General features: G+C 40.8%; 1 protein-coding gene across 1 annotated transcript in view; it reads left to right on the forward strand.

The window, feature by feature from the left end:
- Positions 1-5,417: 5,417 nt before the first annotated feature.
- The window catches only part of DNAH8 (dynein axonemal heavy chain 8), a 315,252-nt gene continuing 298,025 nt past the window's right edge, over positions 5,418-22,644 (forward strand). Inside the window, exons 1-4 of the mRNA XM_040473119.1 lie at positions 5,418-5,530; positions 11,309-11,410; positions 16,414-16,880; positions 16,989-17,123. Coding sequence (XP_040329053.1) covers positions 16,458-16,880; positions 16,989-17,123 — 558 coding nt within the window. The 5' untranslated portion in view covers positions 5,418-5,530; positions 11,309-11,410; positions 16,414-16,457. The remainder of the gene's footprint in view (positions 5,531-11,308; positions 11,411-16,413; positions 16,881-16,988; positions 17,124-22,644) is intronic.

Raw genomic sequence — 22,644 nt, forward strand, 5'->3', positions numbered from 1 at the left:
GTCTCTCTCTCCCTCTCAAAAATAAATAAACACTATATAAAAGCAAAAACTTAAAACATAAAGAGCAAAATATCAGAGAATATCTTTATGAATTCATGGTAGGAATTTCTTAATGTAAAAGTACAAAATATAAAAGAAAAAAGGATCTTAACTAAAAGACACCATAAAAAAATAAAAAAACCAACCACGGAGTGGGAGAAGGTAGGGGCAACACACATAGCCATCAAAGGATCAGTATCAATAATAAGTAAAAACTCTTACAAATCAACGCAAACAATATAAGTAACTGAATAGAAAACATGACAAAAAGGAAAAACAGGCAGTTTACGAAAGAGGAAACACAAATACCTAATAAGCATATTAAAAAAATGCTCCGACTCCCTGGTAAACAGAAAAATGCAATTTAATATAAAAATGAGGGTCGCCTGGGTGGCGCAGTCGGTTAAGCATCCGACTTCAGCCAGGTCACGATCTCGCGGCCCGTGAGTTCGAGCCCCGCGTCGGGCTCTGGGCTGATGGCTCAGAGCCTGGAGCCTGTTTCCGATTCTGTGTCTCCCTCTCTCTCTGCCCCTCCCCCGTTCATGCTCTGTCTCTCTCTGTCCCAAAAATAAATAAACGTTGAAAAAAAAAATTAAAAAAATAAATAAATAAATAAATAAATAAATAAAAATGAGGTTCCTTTTTTGCCTTTAAAATTGACAAAAATTTAAAAATCAAAAGTCTGTGTTGATGTGAATGTAGAACTGAAATTCATTCATATACATTTGCTGATATAAACCCAAATTATTATAAACACTTTAAAATAATGACAGTATCTAGTAAAGTTACAGAGAGTACATCCTAGGATCTGTGAATAAGCATATGTCCTAGAGGATTATTGTGACTATACTGGTTTAACATGGTTTGAATAGAAAAAAAATTGATAAAGCCTAAGTGTCCAAAAGCAAGAAAACAGTGTTATTTCATGCAGCAGAATACTATACGTAAGTGAAAATGAATGAATCAGAGGAACATAGCCCAACATGGATAAATCTCACAAATAGAAATGAAATAATTAAAAGTTGCAGAAGAATCCATATGGCAGAACACCATTTTTGCAAAGTTTTAAATTGTTCAACGATAGAATGTATTGCTTGGGGCTAAATATACTTAGAGTGATGGGGTCAGGAAATGCCTAGGAATACACAACTCCAAATACAGGAACATGATTTCCCCTAAGGGATGGTAGAGGAGTAGAGGGGAGGGATATACTGGGGATTTAAATATTTTCATGTTGTTTCAAAACTAAAGGTGATGGTGGATAAATGGATAATTGTTTCATTCTTTATGCTTCCCTGTATATCTTAAATATTAAATAATATACTTTCAAAAGCTTAAAAGTAATAAGTGCCACATATAGAAATAAAAGGAAAGGCAGCAGTAATGGGGAAGGAATAGTGTAAAATGGTCACTATTTGAGAAGACACAAATTCCAAATAGAGCATAAGTGTTTCTTTTTTTTTTTTTTTTCTTTTTTTTGGTAGAAGGATTATTAGTTTCCTACAGTTGTAACAAACTGTCAAACCCGTGGTGGCTCAAAATAATAGAAACTCATTCTCTCACAATATTAGAGGCTGAAAGTGTGAAATGAAGGTGTCAGCAGGGTTATCCCCCACTACAAAGGTTCTGGGAGAGAATCCTCCTTCTCCTCTTCCAGCTTTTGGTGGCTCTTGCTTTTCCTTGGTTTACAGCAGCATAAATCACTACCTCTATCTTCACATGGCCTTTTCCCTATGTTTAAAATCTCTCACCCCTTTCTCTTCTAAGGACACCAGTCACAGGATTAAGGGTCTGTCACAGTACTCCAACCTGTCTTAAGGGTTAACTTGCTTCAAGCTTATGCACTCCTTGCTTGCTGAACTAAGTCCCTTGATCTATAGCAGAACTAACTTACTTTCCTTGCGATTTTCAGACGACTGGCCTTGAGAAGCAAAGGACCCAACTTTCCTCGACCCAACTTTCCTAGAAGATAAGGCCTGACTACATTGGAAACAGTTGCCACTGATGCCAGCAGGTCCGTTCAAGGTCATGTCAACATAGGACAAATCTCCTGGGCACCTGCTTCTTCTGCACATAGCCCCCTCCCTTTTCTCATGCCTCCCCTGTTTAAAAATATATTTTTTAATGTTTTTATTTTCTTTTTTTTTCAACGTTTTTATTTATTTTTGGGACAGAGAGAGACAGAGCATGAACGGGGGAGGGGCAGAGAGAGAGAGGGAGACACAGAATCGGAAACAGGCTCCAGGCTCCGAGCCATCAGCCCAGAGCCTGACGCGGGGCTCGAACTCACGGACCGCGAGATCGTGACCTGGCTGAAGTCGGACGCTTAACCGACTGCACCACCCAGGCGCCCCTAATGTTTTTATTTTCAAAGAGAGAGAGCGCAAGCAGAGAAGGGGCAGAGAAAGAGAGGGAGAGAGAGAGAGAATCCCAAGCAGCCTCTGCATGTCAGCACAGAGCCAGACCAGGCGCTGGAACCCACACAAAACGTGAGATCACGACCTGAGCTAAAATCAAGAGTTGGATGTGTAACCGACTGGGCCACCCAGGTGCCCCACCCGTGCCTCCCCCTTTAAAACCCTCCAGCTTCCCCTGAATGGGGAAGATGGTCTTTGAGACATTAGTCTGCCCTCTTCCCAGGTTACCAACTTCCTGAATAAAGCAACCTTTCTTTGCCTGCCATCACTTGTCTCTACAGTATTGATTTTCAAGCATTAAGTAAGCAAATCTGAGTCAGGAACTGATTCTCAGCCCTGTAACTATTATTATTAGTGTACATAGTAAGGGACAAAAATACTGAACTGGTAACAGGGGTCCTGAATTTTAGTCATGGGACATGCTGCCTGGTAGCTCAATGAATTAGTTCTGAAACTCAAATGGTGAAGCTGCTCTCTAATCCTGGATATCCTCATTTGTAAAACAAAGTGCAGGAAATAAGATGATATCCAAGTTCCCTTCCTGTTCCAAAAATCTATAACTCCATGATGAGTCTGTTTTTCAAGCCTCGGCCACTGACAGAAAGATCACACTATTGACAGAAATGAAAATGTCAAAACAATCAACTGAAGATGTCTAGATTTCGTAGGGAATATGCAATTAGAGTACACAGATTATCAATATGTGTTATGTTATAATTGTCCTAATATAGCCACAATTTAAGTAGCCAGACATTCAAATAAAACACATGTAAATATTGAGTGACTATCTATAGTTTAATGTCTTGAGTTTACTCTTCCAGGATTATTGGTTTATGGCTGAAACAGCACATTTTTTACCTTGTTTAGTTGTCCATTCTATTTGGCAAAAAAAGAAAAAGAAAGAAAAGAAAGAAAAAAAAAAGACTGCCAATGCAGAAATCTAAAATACCTGGCAATAGGTACCTAAGCAACTAATAAAATGATGTCCATTGAGGAAAATTAACTTAACCATAAAAGTGTTTTAAACATACTCTCAATAGATTTTCTAATCTAATCTTAACTGACACATACAAAAAATATGTATAGGCTCTCTGTAGTGAATTGAATTGTGTCCCCCTAAAATATGTCCAAGTCTTAATTCCTGGTACCTGTGAATGTGACCTTATCTAGAAATAGTGTCTTTGCAGATGTAGTTAATGATCTCAAGGTGAGATCATCCTGGATCTACAGTGGATCTATTACCAGACAAAGAACCAGGTCCCTCATTGTATTTTCAAGGTCTTGGGCAATCCAACCATTTACTGTTTTATATATGCTGCATGTTTTTTTCTTTCCATGAAGCCGTAAGAGAACTCTCTAGAAGATGTACTTTTCCCATATCTCAGGCATTGTCAGGAGTGTTATCATTTGGCAGTATTCCATGAGCCTACTTTCTGTCAGAGGTCATTAAACTATTACACGGATCACGGTGCTACAAACCTAATACTGCAATGCACATCTTTATAATGAAACCTGTGTCCATATTTGGCACAGTATTATTTGTTTAGAATATATTTTCAAAAGAGGAATTTGTAGGTTAAGGTACATGGATATATTTTAGGTTCTTTAAAATATATAACATTCTGTAATTTGTCTGTTACTACATAGAATCTATAAACATACGCTGGGAAGATGGCAAGGACTAAACCATAAGTGCCAAAAATAGATGATGAGACAAAAAAAAAAAAAAAAGGGCCAGAGAGAAACCCTTTATTACTCACAGCCCAACAAACAGCAGGAATATCATCACAAGGGAAACCAGTTCTGAGCCCAAGTACCACTGGGCAACACTGGGGCTCACATGCAGATGGTGGATTGGGGGGGCAGCTAAGGAATCCAGGGCTAAGGGCTCATCATCTTTTGTAGCAAGCAGTAAACCAGCCAGTGCCCCTCCGACGGGAAGTGAACAGTTGGTTCTAGGTCCTAATGTGATTGCTGTCATCTACTTAATTGCCTAAACACTAGCTAAAGATACAGCTCGGAGTCAGAGGACAGTTAGGTCTTGCAGTTTGGCATAGTTCCCTGTGGACCCCATAACTTCATACTGCATAATCACCGCATGGTACTTCTTAACATGGATGGACCATGTTTTATTGAACTTTACTTGTGATTTTTATAGTCATTGCTGGCTTTGGGATGTTTTGTTTTTGTTTTAATCAGTTGTCAGATCTTCCAGTTCTCATTTTGGACTGATCTGCTCTACAGTCAAAGACTGACTCTAATACCTAATTAAAACCGACACCAGCCACACCATGTCAGGGAGTTATAAGGAAAACAGAAACGTACTGGAAAGGGCAGGGGGGTAGACTTTGAAAAGAAGTCCATTTTCTTCAGAGTCTTTCTGTTCTCTGTATTACCAGTCATAGGTTTCTGAGCAAACAAATTCAACAGAAAACAATTAATATTCTCAAGTGAAACACTAAGTAGCTTCAGAAAAGTGTAAAGGTCATAGGGGCACCTGGATGGCTCAGTGGGTGGAGCCTGCGACTCCTGATCCCAGAGTGGTGAGTTCCAACTACACATTTGGCGCAGAGATTATTACTTAAAAGAAAGAAATCTCAGAAAGGAAGAAAGAAAAAAGGAAAGAAGGAAAGAAAAGGCCATAGAAAACTTCATTTTATACATTTAAGCATTTCCATGGCAGTCCTCTCAAAGCATACCTTGGAATCCTCCCAAGCCCGCACCCCGCTCAATTTCCCGCTCTAGGTGGCTGCCCTTCAGTGATCCAATGACCCTGGCCGCTCCACGATGTTTCACTTCTCCAGCTCCGAAGGCGGGGCGGGGTGGGGGTGGGGGTGGGGTGCGTGTCCCGTGCAGAACAGCACGCGCGCGGGGGCGGGCCTCCCCCGCAGCCTGTGCTCCCGCACCCGGCACCGCGCGGGGAGCAGCGCCCAGCACAGCCCACGCGGTGTGCCCCAGAGCGAACCGGTGCCGGACGCCCAACGGCCGCACCTCGGTGGCCGCGGAGCCGGGAGCAGCTCCCCCGGCGCACCCCGGCCTCCTCGCCGACCTGGGCGAGCTGCGGGGGGCGGCAGGTGAGTGCGCGGCGGGGGCTCGTCGGGGACGCGACGAGCTTCTGTCCCTAGCCCTCCCTTCTCGGGATGCGAAGGCCCGCTTTCCTCCCTAGGTGGGGATCACAGTCGGTGCTGGAATTCAGTTTCTCACCTCCCAGCTAGTCCTCTCGACCAGCCCAGCTAACACCCTACTGCACAACCCCAGCTCAGTCAACGTCTTTTGTAAATCCCAGTCTCTTCATTCCCCCTGCTAAGAGTTCAAAACTAAGGCAGACGAAATACCTATCCCTCCAGCTTATTTTCTCTACCTCCCTTTTCCTCTCTCCCCTGCACCCCGGAAGTCTCCTCACTGAGCGTCCCACTTTTCCCAAGCAAGCTCTCCCTTTTCCTGCTTTGGTGCATTTGCACTCTGTTATCCCCCCACCTGCAGCCTGGAATAAATACTCCCCTAGTCCATGTTCTCATGACAGCTCTTCTTCAGACCCAACTCAAATGTCTTGTCTGTCAGGTTGTTTTCCAGAAGTTTCTCTTTTATGTCAGTCTCAGCCCTTTGCTAATTCACCTTTTCTTGACACTGACCATCCAGTGTATGCTTAACGGTCTGTCCCCCCAACTTGTTTGTTTTGCTCCAGAAGAGGCCTCTTAGTTTTTTTTTAAATGTTTTTATTTATTTTTAAGAGAGAGAGACACAAAGAGTACAAGCAGGGGAGGGGCAGAGAGAGAGGGAGACACAGAATCTGAAGCAGGCTCCAGGCTCTGAGCTGTCAGCACAGAGCCTGATGTGGGGCTCAAACCCACAAACTGTGAGATCATAACCTCAGCTGAAGTCAGAGCCACCCAGATGCCCCGGGGTCTCTTAATTTTATATGTAGCTACAGCCGCCAAGCACACAGAAGACCCTCCACAATCAGGAATCAACTAATGCAAGAAGGGATAGGGTTACAGAAATGGGTGCAAGAAGAAGGAATGTGGTTGAAGTGGCTGTAGGCTTCGCTCCCTGGTGTGTCATTTGTTCACTTCAGTCTTCCTATGCGTGGAGAAGTCCACTGTCCTAGCTGCTCCTGAAAATGAGCAGGGATGACTTTGTGCAGGTGCAATGAGCCTTCAAATTGAACTTAAGGAGAAGGACTGGTGGAAATTGAGAATGATTGCAAGTGGCATCAAGTTGTCTGTGGAGGGGAAAGAGATGAATAGGTGTTTATCCTGAATTCACTCTGCTCGATGGCTAGCCAAGTATGAATACTTGCGTCTTTATTGCATAAGTAATCTTGCCAAATCCTAAAATCCATAGGGAATTTTAGGTTCTAAATGTTAATGGTGCAGGGGACAATAAAAACACGTGTCATGTGTTGTTGTATATGATACATACACATATGAGTAAAATAGGCACATGATTCTATTTTTTAAAAAATCATACAGAAAGTTATAAAATTGGAAAGTACAACTCTTCCTCTACTTCCCCCTCCATCTTTCTCTCTCAAGGGGATCACTGGTGATAACTTTTGTGTATCTTTCCTGGAAAGCTTTTAACATGTTTTATCAAATCTAAACTATTACTGATCATAATTTTATGCAGTTACATAAATGAAAATTACATAGTTATGTAACTGCATGAAGGAAAACATGTGATGAAAGAAAAAATGTTGCCAATTAAACCTTTTAAAAAATGTGCATCTTAGAAAAGATGAAATAGGGCGCCTGGGTGGCGCAGTCGGTTGAGCGTCCGACTTCAGCCAGGTCACGATCTCGCAGTCCGTGAGTTCGAGCCCCGCGTCAGGCTCTGGGCTGATGGCTCGGAGCCTGGAGCCTGTTTCCGATTCTGTGTCTCCCTCTCTCTCTGCCCCTCCCCCGTTCATGCTCTGTCTCTCTCTGTCCCAAAAATAAATAAACGTTGAAAAAAAAAATTTAAAAAAGAAAAGATGAAATAGCATATATACGCATTTATATATACACTTATAAAAATGTATACAGTTGGTACTGTTATGTAGTGTACTTTGCTTTGCTTTTTTTCTTTCATATAAATAATCCGTGTTGGAGATCTTTCTACATCTGTAGATGTAGTTCCACTTCATTCTTTTTATTTCTAGTGTCTGTATTAAAATTTTATTGAACAGGATACTATTATCAAGCTCCAACTTGTCTGTGCACCCACCCAATGAGCAGTAAGCCAATGCCTGAGGCACGAGTTCTGAAGCAAAGAGAGCTTTATGATCAGAAGGACAGAACCAAGGAGAAGGCAAGGGTCATTCCCAAAGCTGCTTCCCCCTGCTAAGCGTTGGGACAGCTTCTGTACATGAGAGGAGGCTAAGGGGTTTCTTGAAACCTTAAGGGAGGGGGCCTTGAAACAGTCTGGAGGTAAGCATTCTTCCCACAATGAGGAGCTATTTGGCACCTAGTAGAATCAGATATGTCAAGACAAATGTTACTGTCTGGTTTCCCATTAGGTTTCTACAATCAGTGGGTAACCGGGGAGTAGGGGGTAAAGAAGCAATTAATGATTGATCGTGCCTGAGGTTAAGAGGTGCATAAAATATAAGTAGAGAACCAATCAGTACGTGGAGCTAAGTTAATGCAGTTAATACAACTATAGTTCTGTTTATGCTTTCAAAACAAGTCCAGGAACCAAGCATTTGGCCTTAGTACTGCAGTTCAATTAATGGGTTCTCCCCCTACCTCTTCTTTCCTTCCTTCTTTCCTTCCTTTCTTCCTTCCTTCCTTCCTTCCTTCCTTCCTTCCTTCCTTCCTTCCTTCCTCCCTCCCTTCCTCCCTCCCTCCCTCCCTCCCTCCCTTCCTCTTTCTCTCTCTTTCTTTTTTTGTAATTGGTTACCACTTATTGAGCACCTACTATATTTAACATCTTTTTAAAAATTGAAGTATAATTAACACAGAGTGTTATATTCCTTTTAGGTATACAATGGGTCCTTTAGAAGGGACATTTTTTGGATGTTTCCAGGAAGTATGTTTGTTTTTGCACTTGTTTTTGCTGTTACAAACATGTTGCAGTGAACAATCAACCTTCTCTGTATATATACATACATACATACATACATACATACAAATTGGATATAATGTGAATAATATAGTAAGCTAATTCATGTTTACTAAGATTTTCCCATTTCAACTATGTACTCTATTCAAACTTTTGGTACAGTTTTTAGGAATTCTAAATAAAGTAGTTGTATACATTTCCTAACCTAAAATTAAATGGTTGCATCAGTCTTTGGAAGTGGTAAGCTGGTATTTTATTTTCAGAGTTTATTACATGCCCAGTACGATTTGGCATTTGAAAGCCATGTAGAAAATGCATCTTAAATTATTTTGTTAAGAGGAAGAATTCTACACTTCCCTTAGGCAAGATCTCCCCACGTGGGCTGTGGTTTATTTATTTATTGGGCAATTTATTTATTTATTTTGAGTGTCTTAGATGATGAGGGAGCGTGGGGCGAGCTGAGGGCAAAAGTACAGGCTAAAAGCACCTCCTCCCTGCCCCCAGGTGGGATATGTGAGATATTCCTCGGACACTCCTGGCTGCTCAAGAACAGGGGAAAGGAAAGAAAGCAAATGGGTGACTGAGAAATCACAGGTATGCAGGACAGGAGTCTCCTTCAGTTTACAGATAACTCAGTGAACTGCAAGAAAAAGGCAATCTTATCCATACCGTAATCTCCAGAAACCTATAGACTCCATTTCCCGGAGCCCTAATATCACCCTCATCAAGATGTAACGGGGTTTAAGTGCTTGCCATGGTGATGTGGGAAACAAAGGCAAATGAGAAATGAAATTCCCTTACTGCTTATAGCCCATTTACAAGTCCTTGAAACAGGCCGAGTGACCTTCCTCTAGGAGCCCAGTTGCCTCGATGATGACACTTTGCAAAATGGCATCTTGGCTTATTATTATCCTCATCCTTCCTCCCACCCCCAAGATCCTGTGAGTCTACTAAAACACATAAAAATTCCTTTGCAAGCCTTCTTTACTTTAACCCCCAAGTATATGTTGGCAATTATTCTGCAAGCATATGGCCCCTGATATCCATCTAATAGTCTCATGACTGAGGTTTTACTAAGGAATATAATAAATGACATTTTCCTAACAACAGCTAGCCCCTCAAGGTCCTGGAAACTTTGCTTCCAAAATTCCTTAGAGACTTAAGCTGTCCCTGACCCCCTCCCAACCTGAAGGTTTATAATCAGTCACTCTTCACAGCCCCAGTGCAACTCTTTCTGCTCATGGGTCCTGTCCCTGTGCTTTAATAAAATCGTCTTTTTTGCACCAAAGACATTTTCAAGAATTCTTTCTTGGCCACTGGCTCTAAACCCCAATATCACCCCAAACCCCATGGTTAGATATGTGATTGATTTTAAAAATATTAAAACATAACAAATTATTTAGAATTTATTTATTTCTCAGTCACAATAGTGATTAATACCTGGTTATCAGTTTCTTTATATTCAGTGTTTGTTCATAGACTATTAACCATAAACACTCTTTAATGTTTACAGAGTAAGAGCTTATCCTGCCCTTAGCTTGAAATATTGAGGCACTTGGCTGGCTCAGTCAGTGGAGCATTTGACTCTTGATCTTGGGGTTGTGGGTTCAAGCTCCACACTGAGTATAGAGATTGCTTAAAAATAAAATCTTAAAAGGGGCTCCTGTGTGGCTCAGTTGGTTAAGCGTCCAACTTTGGCTCAGGTCATGATCTCACGGTTTGTGAGTTGGAGCCCCGAATCAGGCTCTGTGCTGACAGCTTAGAGGCCTGAAGCTTTGGATTCTATGTCTCCCTCTCGCTGCCCCTCCCCTGCTCACACTCTATCTCTCTTTCTCTCAAAATAAATAAATATTAAAAAAAATAAAAAATAAAATCTTAAAAAATATATGCAGGTACATAGATACCAGCACTTAGTAGAGCACAAGTTAAACTCTTTCATGAAACATGTAAGTATTCTAATGTTTCAGAAATTAAATGCTTTTTATTTCTCCTTAAACAGCTTCACCTAAGTTCCAAGGAAACTGAGGTAAGACGACACACATAGAGGTGGAAAGTGTATATATGTTATAGTGAAATGTTTACCTGAATTGAAGCTATAGATTGCATTTATTAGATTAGCATATGAGCAGAGTCAGTCAAAATGGATTTTTTCTGTGTATCTTATGATAAACTTGATGAATTTTTTATGAGATTTTCAGAACTACTTAGGAGTGCTAGAAAAAAATCACTGGCAAAACTAAGCCAATTTGGGGGCACCTGGATGGCTCAGTCAGTTGGGTGTCCAACTTCAGCTCAGGTCATGTTCTCATGGTTCATGGATTCAAGCCCCACGTTGGGCTCTGTGCTGACAGCTCAGAACCTGGAGCCTGCTTCAGATTCTGCGTCTCCATTTCTCTCTGCTCCCTCCCGCACTCACATTCTGTCTCTCAAAAATAAAATAAACATTAAAAAAGTTGAAAAAAAAAAAAGAACTGACACAGATCTGTGCTTAAAAAAAAACATGTTTTATCATTCGTTATTTACTTATTTTAATTGATTCTGAATCCTTGCTGTTTGTAGTCATTTGGAAGAATAAATATAATATGACATCATTCTAAGCTTTTTTTCCCCTACTAACTTCTCCCTTTTTTGACCTCTTCATAGCCTTTCCTGTCTTTACCTCTTTACTTTTCTCTCTAGGTTTTTTCCCTCTCTTCTTATTGAATCCAACTTAGTCTTCAAATGCAACTTATGCTCAAATCCTCCATGAAATCCTCTTTGTCTATTTTGTTGACACTAATTCTTCCCTTCTCTGAATTATTTTCCAGTAGAACTCTGCAGTTTCACACTCTTGACTGATTTGCGAAGATTCTCTCTCCAATAGCATTGTGAATCCTTGAGGACAAAAGTCTCCTTGTTTTCTGCCTCCCAGAGTGAGTATCGTGGCCCTGGGCACATAGTAGTTACACCATTTTGCATGGCAGCTGGGGCTGTGGCACAGGAACAGGGGAGAAGCTTTCATTTTTTTCTTCCCTTTCATACTTGTTTTCAATGAAATTTCCTTCTCTAAGGCTAGGGATTCAGCCTGACCTTAGTAACCATAGGTACTCTTTAACCCAACTGGTGATATTCAGGACTAAATGAAGCATTTTTAGCTTTAATATTCTTTCTTTGCAAGATCACAAATAGCTATTTGAGTAAGGGGTGGGGGAAACTGGTGCCTACAGAGGGTTAACAGTCATCTGTGCCTAAACTAATTCTATCTCTTTTTTACCTTTCTTATTTAGTATTAAAATGCCTTCTTTTTTCCCCTGGTGGATTTGATGGGAAATTTTCCAAACTAAAGCCTCCTGACAGATGGTCAATAAATTGGTCATTTCCTTACTGCAGTGTTTAGCGTTTTTTTTAAATAGCATTTTATTTGTTTTTTTAACAATTTTTTACTTCATTATTATTATTTTTTTAATGTTTATTAGTTTTGAGAGAGAGAAAGAGAGACAGCAAGCAAGGGAGGGGTGGAGAGAGAGACACACACAGAATCAGAAGCAGGCTCTAGGCTCTGAGCTGTCAGCACAGAGCCCAATGGGGGGCTTGAGCTCACAGACCACGCCTGAGATCATGAGCTGAGAGGCTGAAGTTAGCCTCTTAACCGCCTGAGCCACCCGGGCACCCTGTTAACAGTTTTTTTAAGTTTATTTATTTATTTTAAGTGAGAGAACGAGAGCAGGGGAGGGGCAGACAGAGTGGGAGAGAGAGAGAATCTCAAGCAGGCTCCAACAGTGTGGAGCCCCTATGCAGGGCTCAAACTCGCTAACTGTGAGAACATGATCACAGCTGAAATCAGGAGCCGGTAGCTTAATGGATTGAACCACTGAGGCTCCCCTAAAAACAGCATTTTAAAATTGAGTTATAAGCTTATTTCAGATAACATAAAGTTCACCATGTTAAGGCATAGCCTTCAATGGTTTTTATTATATTCACTGTGTTGTGCAACCATAAATAATCGCTATCTAATCCCAGAGCATTTCTATTATCCAAAAAAGACACTCAGGCCTATTAGCCATTAGGCCCAGTTCTTCCTTCCCTATCCCCTGGCAACCTCTGATATACTTTCTGTCTCTATAGATTTGCCTTTTCTGGATATTTCATATAAAAAGATTCATACAATATGTGGCCTTTTGTGTTTGGCTTCTTTCACTTAGTGTGGTGTTTTCAAGGTTCATCCCTGCTCTAGCATGTAACAGTCCTTCATGCCTTCTTATGACAGAATAATATTCCATTATAAGGTATGCCACATTTCAAGGTATGCCATGAACATTTACCTACAGATTTTTGTGTGAACAGATGTTATCAATTCTCTTGCGTGGAATTGGTAAAATTCTACCCTGGACTGGAATTACTGGCTCATGTGGTCATTCTGTGATTAAGTTTTTGAGAAACTAACTGCCAACCTGTTTTCCTCAGAGACTGTACTATTTTACATTCCCACCAGCAATGGATGCAGATTTACAGTTCTCTACAATCTTCTCTACACTTTTTATTGTCTTAAAAAAATTTTTTTAGGGGCACCTGGGTGGCTCAGTCATTCTTGATTTTGGCTCAGGTCATGGTCTCATGGTTCATGAGTTCAATCAAGGCCTGCATCAAGCTCTCTGCTGTCAGCACAGAGCCTGCTTCATATCCTCTGTCCCCCACCCCCCCGCCTCTCTGCCCCTCCCCAGCCTTCGCGTGCACACACACATGCTTGCTCTGTCTCAAAAATAAATAGACAATACAAAAATTTTTAAAAGATGTATAGCCATCCTAGTGGGTGTAAAGTGCCATCTCCTGGTGGTTTTGATCTGCATTGTCTTAGTTGAGCATTGAGTGTTTTTCCATGTGCTTGTCGGTCATGTGTTATATATATATAAATATATGTATTTATCAAGCATTGTTATACATCTCCCCAAGCATAGAACTTGGCATTTAATTGTTGACAATTAATATGACTTCCCCAGTCTTCTCCATGGAACTCATATGTACCCTACCAAGACTTACCTTAAATGACAGCTCCTCCTTAGAGATTTCCTTCTTGAGTTTTCTCCTCTGATGCTACAGATTCTCGTGCACACCTTGGCTCACTGTAATGAAACTTTAAGGGTTGGTATGTTTGCTTCCTTCGTTAGGCTGTGAGCACTCAGCCAATGACTAGAGGTGAGAGAACAGTGCTTTTTTTCAGAAACTGCCAGAGCTGCTGTGACCTCAGGCAACGCCCAGGGCAAAGGCAATGGAAGAAAACTGGAGAGATTGGAACCAGTCAGGAAAGCCATGGAGGACACAAGAGTTTGTATTTGGCACCCAGAAGTAGGGCAGTGATATGATATGATCTGATATTTAGAAAGATCATTTTTGTCTGTGTGATTGGGTAAGACCTATGACTTCTGTGGGTCTTAGTTTCATTAGCAGTAAAAAGGGAGAGCTGAACTATATACTTTCTAAGGTTTTTTTTTTTCTAGTTCTGAAATTATGTGCCATGAATCTCATAAATCTGGACTCCTCAGGGAATGAACTGTGTTGGATAATAACGTTTTCTGAAAATTTGATCTGTGCCAACCCTTAAAAAAAAATAGTGGCCATTTTTAGATGAAAAAAATCATTAAGATTAATTGAATACTTCCCTGACTTCTTAAACATACTATCATGATTTAATTTTCACCTTTCCTTGATGACTTAAATAATAGTGACTCTATAGTGGTATAAATAATGGTGGTTCTAGAAAGAGCACTGGTTGCCTACAGAGAATCTCTCTAGTGCTAGTGAGCTTAGTCAGTGTATGTGTTTTACCATTATATTGAAATTTAAGTAAATTTTGCTTTGGTTTCAGAAACTAGACAACCATGCCTGACAATATCCTTTGAGAATGGGCATGATTCTCCTACTGAGTAAAGTGAATTGTTTTGCAGAATTCAAAAGCATAAATTAGAACAGAGTGACAGGCAGTTGATATGACTTCCCTAGTATGTATCATTATACTTGTTCTTGAGCTACTATAGATAGTACAATTAACTCCTCTAGGCCAAGACAATGCAAACACAACTCCTGGGTATTTTTTTTAAGTTCATTTATTTATTTTGAGAGAGAGCGAGGGAGGGGCAGATAGAGTTGGAGAGAGAATCCCAAGCAGGCTCTGTGCTGTCGGCATGGAGCCTGACATGGGACTTGATCCTATGAACCGTGAGATGGTGACCTGAACCAAAATTGAGAGTGGGACGGACACTTAACTGACCAAGCCACCCAGGGGCCCCACAACTCCTGGGTATTGCAGATCATTATGTCCAAAAATAACTCAGAGATGTTTACTTAGTTACTTTCCAAGCAAATGTACTCACATGTGAAGAAAGTATACATTAGATTGTGGTCAAGGAACAAAGACAAAACCTGGAATTTATAAAGGAGAGAGGAGAGAGGTTTATAAAAGAGAGAGGAAAGGGGGATGAGAAAAAAAAAGTCTGCAGTTGGTTTGGGAACAGTTGTTCTTTTTTGCATGTCTTGGCCATGAGTGCTTAGCTGGCAGCAAAAAGGTAGGTCAGTTGGGGTATTTCTGTTCTTGAGTAGGCCAATTTAGGATATCAAAGAAAACCATTTCAGCTGTTTATAGGATCTTTGGAAGAGCTGGAGGGGGCAGCTGTGGGGTGCAGGTTACAGGCTGTCTCTGTCTTATGGAGGGCTGCTCATGTCCCTCCACAAGAAGGACCGGCTTACTTAGGCCAGGTGTGCACCAGTGTCCTCAGAATTTCTCATTAAAAAGCCTCTTTCTCTGTCTTCTTTTGAAGTCTCTGCTTTGGAATTTTATGTTGTTGTGTTCTTCAAGTGTTTACTATTACCCTGGCTTCTGGATCTTAGCCATATCCTGAAAACTTGTTTATTTCGATGGAAGTTTGATTATTGTCCTATAATGTGGTTTCTTTCTCTATAAGTGACATTTTCTCCTGTTCCACTGGTGTCTCCTAATTTTCCTGCTTAATGTGCTCATGATAACTTCTGTATTCCTGTATATAGAGCTTTTCTGATTAAGTAGGTCAGATTTATACTTTATATGATACCATTGCTTTAATAAATAGCCACAGTCACATTTTAGGGGGATGCTGTTATAAACAAAAAGTCCATTGGAGTAAGCTGGGAGCTGGAAGTATAGTGGCTTTTCATTGGCTGAGTTGTGACAGCCTGTCATTGCCTGGGCTATTGCTGGGGGAAGGGAAAGTCTTTCATAAATCCTGCGGGATAGGAAAGTAGTATCCATGTACAAGGTCAGGCTCTTGCTATTTGGTCTGCAATTCACAACCAGTGGTAGGGCTGGTAGGATGTGAGAGCTTCCCCCTGCTGGCCTTCCGAAAACATACTAAATGAGGTTTCCTTTTATTAATTTTCACACTGCTAAGAGGAGGTTTTATGCTTTCTGGTGGTTCTTGGATATGCGTATGTAGATGAGATGGCTGGACGGTTGAGTGATTAGTGAATTGTGTCATGGAGTTCCTCCATACAAGGAATATTTCCGTCCGTGTGGTTCTTTGCCTTGTCTCTCGGACAAGTCAGTATCTCAGCTCTAATGCTGTGGCTTTCAATCGTTTTTCAGCCCTTACATACCTGAGGACAGGTACCTTCCCATCAGGTGCAGTAATTACTATGACAGGGATGGGATGTGTGTGGAGTGGCAGTCCCCTAGAGGCATATCATAGTCAGGAGGAGCTCTTATAGTTTCAAAAGGGCCCTAGGTATATGTGTACTGTCCCTCGTTAAAAAATCATTCTCTAGTCCTGTGAGCTTAGCTTCTTCAGTTAATGTAGGAAGGGAGAAATAGATGATTTTGCTACCTGTCCAGGCTCAAGGGGAGGAATAAATTAACACAGAACATTCCATTTTTTGTACAGTTTTACAAGAAAACATTGTATAATTCTAGGTTTTGAAGATTCAGGTGCCCGGTGGGAGGAAAACACGGCCAACATGAGCTCTGAAGAAGGTGGTCCACCCTCTTGGCAAGAAGCTCCTCCCTCTTCTGGAGAGGCAGCACCCCCTGGTTCAGAAGGTACCGCCCCTCCGGGAGATGAGGCTCCGCCCCCTCCAGGAGAAGAGGCCCCTCCTCCTTTGGACAACGAGGCTCCGCTCTCTGTGACAGGGGCAGCCTCCACGGTAGAAACTGGCTCTCTTTCTGAAAGAGATCCTGCTCTTTCTGGAAGTGATTTTCTGAATGTCCCTGCTTCTGAGCATGATGAGCAAGGTGGATATAGAGTTCGACCTAAGTCTGCAGTACGACTGGGCCAATCCCTGCTTTCTGAAGTGCTTTCCCAGTCTTCCCGAAAATCATCCCGATATCATCGAAGCATGAGCGGCATTCCAAATCTCCAGGAAACATTAAAAGAGAGACAGGTTTTGCTTATAATAAGATTTTTCAAGTGTCACTTTTATGTCACACTAATTTTTTTGGTGGTCTTTTCCCATAATTAACAATTTTTCCCTGTGGTTTTCATTCTTTAGGCAAGATTTAGAGAAGCAAGGGAAAATCGGAAAACGAAAATTGGCCCTTCATACAAATATATATTTGAAATTCTAGCGGAGAAGCTTGGCCTGGACTTGGTAACCATTGAAGAATTAATTTTGGACTGTCCATCTGTGAGTTTAAATCTTACTAGTTTTTAATTGCTCTTTGACGACTGATTGTTTTAAGAGGCTGGGGTCATTGTCATGAACAACAGAACATTTAAAAAGGGAAGGTTGAAATTTTACCAATTAGGGGAGTTTTATATGACTTAAAGCCAGTTGAATCATATTTCTAGTTAGGTCTACTATTGAGTAGGAAACGAAGAGAAAAGTTAGCAATTCGAATTTGGCTAAAATTTGAACTCAAAATGCCCTTAAAAGTTAGAGGGATAGTCAAGCACAGATAGAGTTAACTAGTTTAAAGGCACAGGTCAGGGGCCCCTGGGTGCCTCAGTAGGTTAAGCATCCAACTCTTGATTTCAGCTCAGGTCATGATCTCACAGTTTGTGAGTTCAAGCCCTGCATAGGGCTCTGCGCTCACAGTGTGTGGAGCCTGCTTGGGATTCTCTCTCCCTCTCTCTCTCTCTCTAGTGAAAGCACAGGTTGTATAAACTACATATGCAAATAATTTGGATAGAAAAACAAACTGGGCACATATGAACTAGGGAACAGTGACTTTTGCATGAGCTTTGTAGAAAACAAAGAGGTGATTACCATGTGTCTCAGCATGTCAGAGACAGTCCTAGATTATGCCTACTTTCCTGGCAAAATTATTAACAGTCCCTCCTTTCATTCCTAAAAAGTCCCAGTTTTGGCTAATGAATTTCTGTGGTCACCCTAATTAGAGTAATATATGATAAGCTGTGACTTTCGTAGAAGCTATCGGAAGCAGTATCACTGCTTCCTTTCAGATAGCGGTGGCTCTATATTAATTTTCAAAAAAAATTACTACAAGTTGCCTGAGCTCTTTACCACTTCTTGGAGTGGACTGGCCTGGAGCCCCAGAAAGACCAGAGAGCAGGTACATACTGGTGGTGAGCTGGTTGTCCCACTGAATGCACTGATGAGAGAGTAGGGTAGGGGGGCAGTGTTGTGGTGAGGTTGTCATCGTTGGCTTCCCTACCCCCTGCTTTTATAGGGACCAGTGAACTTGGGCAAAACTCTTTAGCTTGCTCTAGGAGCCAAGATTCTGGGGAATGGTGCCTAGAGGAGTCTCTCCCTTGCTTGATGCAAGGTGTTGCCAAGTTCTGGAAAGTTGTCTGCCTTTCACTTCTTTCAGGACCCTTATAAAAGTTGAGAACTAGCAGCCCTCTGATAGCATGAGTGGGATTGCTCAATTTCCTGTTCCCTTAGTGTGTTATGGTGATCTGGGAATGTGATTGATGCACAGAGATCAACAATCTGAGCTATTTTAATGGCTAAAGATAGAAAAATGCATGGGGATGTGCACATAAAAGAAGAGGTGCCACAGAAAGCAACTGAAATAGAGCATAGTTTCTCAGGTTGCCGAAATTCTCTGCAGGAATGTACAGGTGTGGTCAAGGATGGCTTCATGGGCATGTGGACTGTGCAATCAAACAGGCCCCTGGGCTGAAGGGCCCCATACTTGGCTTAATGATCTCCTGTCACCACCTTGAAATTCTTTAAAAAACTTTTTTTAAGTTTTTAAATTCCAGTATAGTTAACATACAGTGTTATGTTAATTTCAGGTGTACAACGTCATGATTCTACGATTCTATACATCATCCATTGCTCATCATGATCAGTGTACTCTTTAATCCCCATCACCTATTTCACCCATTGCCCCCGCCCCATGCATCTCCCCTCTGGTACCATCAATTTATTCTCTATAGTTATGAGTCTGTTTCTTGGTTTGTGTGTCTCTCTCTGTCTTCTTTTGTCCTTTGTATATTTGTTTTGTTTCTTAACTTTCACATATGAATGAAAACATATTTATCTTTCTCTGACTAGCTGATTTTGCCTAGCATTATACTCTTCAGCTCCATGCATGTTGTTGCAAATGGTGAGATTTCATTCTTTTTTATGGCTGAGTAATATTCCATTGTGTATATATACCACATCTCCTTTATCCATTCATCTATTGATGGACATTTGGGCTGCTTCCATAATTTGGCTATTGCAAATAATGGTGCAATAAACATAGAGGGTCATGTATTCCTTTGAATTAATGTTTTTGTGTCTCTTCAGTAAATACCCAGTAGTGTGATTACTGAATCATAGGGTAGTTCTATTTTGACTATTTTAACTTTTTGAGGAAACTCCATACTGTTTTCCACAGTGTCTGTACCAGTTCGCATTCTCACCAGGGTTCCTTTCCACACCCATGCCAACACTTGTTTCTTATGTTTTTTTATTTTAGTCATTCTGACAGGTGTGAGGTGATATCTCATTATAGTTTTGATTTTCATTTTCCTGTTGATGAATGATATTGAGCATTTTTTCATGTGTCTGTTGGCCATCTGTATATCTTCTTTGGGGAAATGTCTGTTCATGTCTTCTGTCCATTTCGAATTGGATTATTTTGGTTTCTTTATGTTTAGTTGTATAAGTTATTTATATGTTTTGGATACTAATCCTTTATCAGATATATCATTTACACATACCTTAACCCATTCAGTAGGTTCTCTTTTAGTTTCGTTGATTGTTTCCTTTGCTTTGCAGATTTTTGTTTTGATGTAGTCTAAATAGTGTATTTTTGCTTTTGTTTCCCTTGCCTCAGGAGACATATCTACAAAAAATGTTGCTATGATTGATGTCAGAGAAATCACTGCCTGTGCTCTCATTTATGATTCTGTTTTTGTTTTTTAAAAAAAATTTTTTTTGTGAGAGTTTGTGAAAGTGGGGGAGGGGCAGAGAGGAAGTGGGGGACAGAGACGCTGAAGTGGGCTCTGTGCTGACAGCAGAGAGTCCGATGCAGGGCTCAAACTCACAAACCATGAGATCACGACTGAGCCAAAGTTGGATGCTCAACCGACTGAGCCACCCAGTCGCCCCTCATCTGGGATTTTTATGGCTTCAGGTCTCACATTTAGGCCTTAAATTCACTTTGAGTTTATTTTTGTATATTCTGTAAGTTTCATTCTGTCCAGTTTCATTCTGTCCAGATTTCCCAGCACCATTTGTTGAAGAGACTGTCTTTTTCCCATTGCATATTCTTGCCTCTTTTGTTGAAGACTAATTGACCATATCCACCTTGAAATTCTTTTTTTTTTTTTTACTTTATTTTAATCCCAGTTAATATATAGTGTATTATTAGATTCTGGTGTATAATATAGTGATTCAACTTCCATACAAAACTCAGTGCTCATCGCAAGTGCATTCCTTAATCCCTGTCACCTATTTAACTCATAACCCCCAACCATCTCCCCTTTGGTAATCATTAGTGTGTTCTCTATAGTTAAGTCTGTTTCTTGGTTTGCCTTGTTTTTTTTCTATTTGCTCATTTGTTTTATTTCTCAAATTTCACACGTGAGTGAAATCATACAATATTTGTCTTTCTCTGACTGACTTATTTCACTTACAATAATACTCTAGTTCCATCCATGTCATTGCAAATGGCAAGATTTCATTCTTTTTTATTTTTTATGAGTAATTTTCATATATGTATCTTAAATTTTCATGTACATATATGTATATATATGGAAAATGATGAGGTATATATATACCTAGGATTAGTTATCATATCTAGGATTAGGGTTTGGTTTAGGGCCAGAATAAGGGTTAGGGCCAGTGTGATTTTACGTGCCTATTATCTTGCAGTTCAGAGATATCTCCAGAGGGATAAGTTTAGGGTTAGGGTTAGGGGTTAGGGGTTAGGGGCTAGGGTATATGTTTGGGTTATGATTAGGTTTTCACTTAAAGTAATGCTTTCTATCTACATCTATGTTGTTGCAAATGGGAAGATTTCGTTCTTTTTCATTGATATGTAATATTTCATTATAGATGTATGCCAATTTTTTTTTTTTTTTTTTTTTTTTTTACCCTTCGATGTTGAATTAGGGTTAGTTTGGGGCTAGGATAAGAATTAGGGTTATGGCTAGGGCCAGTGTAAGGGTATGTGCCTGTTATCCTGCTGTTCAGAGACTTCTCTAGAGGGATAAGTTTAGGGTTAAGGTTATGGTTATAGTTCGGGTGAGGGGTTAGTGGTTCACAGTTAGGGGTTAGGGTTAGGCTTAGGGTTAGGATTAGGTTCGAGCTAGGGTTAGGGTGAGGGTGAGGGTATGTGCCTCATATCCTGAAGTTAAGAGACCTCCCTAGAGGTTAGGTTTAGGGTTAGAGGTAGGCTTAGAGGTAGAGTTTAGGGGTTACCAGTAGAGGTAGGGGTAGGGGTAGGTTTAGGGTCAGGGTTAAGGCTAGGGTCAGGGTTAGGGTTTGTGCTTGGCATCCTGCTGTCCAGAGACCTTTCTAGAAAATGAAACCTCAGACTCCTGGTGGGTTGAGAATAAATTTGGCAACCATCCAGTGAGCTGTGATAAAGCAGGAATTTGGTGCTCTAAATACTTTTTTTAAATTAAGTTTTATTTAAATTCTGGTTAGTTTACAGTGTAATATTAGTTTCAGGTATAGAATTTAGTGCATCAACACTCCCATACAGTACCTGATGGTCATCACAATAAATGCACTCCTTAATCCTCACCACCTATTTAACCTATCTCCCAGTTACCTCCCCTCTGGTAACCATCCATTGTTCTCTATAGTTAACAGTCTCAAAATTTCTTAATTTTTTTAATATTCATTTTATTATTAGAGAGAGAGACAGAGAATAGGGGAGGAGGGCAGAGGGAGAGAAAGAGAGAATCCCAGGCAGGCTCCATGCTCATCACAGAGCCTGATGCAGGGCTTGATTCCATGACTTGGAATCATGACCTGAGTTGGACATTCAAGTGACTGAGCCACCCAGGTGCACCAAACCTTAATTTCTTAACAAATGTTCCTGCATTTTCATTTTGCACTGGCCCCACACATTCTGTAGCCTGTTCTTGCTGTGGATGATACCACTTGTACAGCAAGATAGGTAATCAAACTTGTTTCACCTGAAAATTTCTAGGCCATAAATTTGGTTAATCCCACAATTGGAATCCCAGAAGCTCTGTAAAAGATTTAGGCATATACATTGGCGCTGGCTAGTAATTTCGGAGAAGGACAGCTGCTAGGACTACATCGAGATGGGTGCCTGTGGAGCTGGTTATCTCGCTTTTAAATATTTGCCAGCTGGCTTTCTGGGCTGATAGTCTATGTATGGAAGAAGTCTTTCTCACTGGGTAGCCTCTTGGCCAGGAAGTGAGAGTATCATAAGCCTGCAAACCTTTTCATTTGTCATTCCTGGACAGTGTCTTGTATTTTGGGTCTGTGTGGTTAGGTTCTTCCTTTGAGGCCACCATGGACCAGGTTAGACACTGGTTAGGCTGCCCATCTAGGAAATCTAGGGAAACCTAGATCTTAAGGGAAGAATCAAACCAGGAAAAGTGTTTCAGTAAGAGTTGTTTATTAGTTGCAAAGCCACGGTGGAGTGGAGATAGTACAGCCAGGGGGGAAACCAATCTCTAAATCTGGGAGAGATAAGAATGCTTATTTGGTCGAACGGATCAAGAAAGTACCTATAGTAAATTGGCATCAAGAGGGGCGCCTGGGT

Source organism: Herpailurus yagouaroundi, unplaced genomic scaffold, assembly GCF_014898765.1.
Source record: "Herpailurus yagouaroundi ecotype Mexico unplaced genomic scaffold, PumYag 139, whole genome shotgun sequence".
Taxonomy (NCBI): Eukaryota; Metazoa; Chordata; class Mammalia; order Carnivora; family Felidae; genus Herpailurus; species Herpailurus yagouaroundi.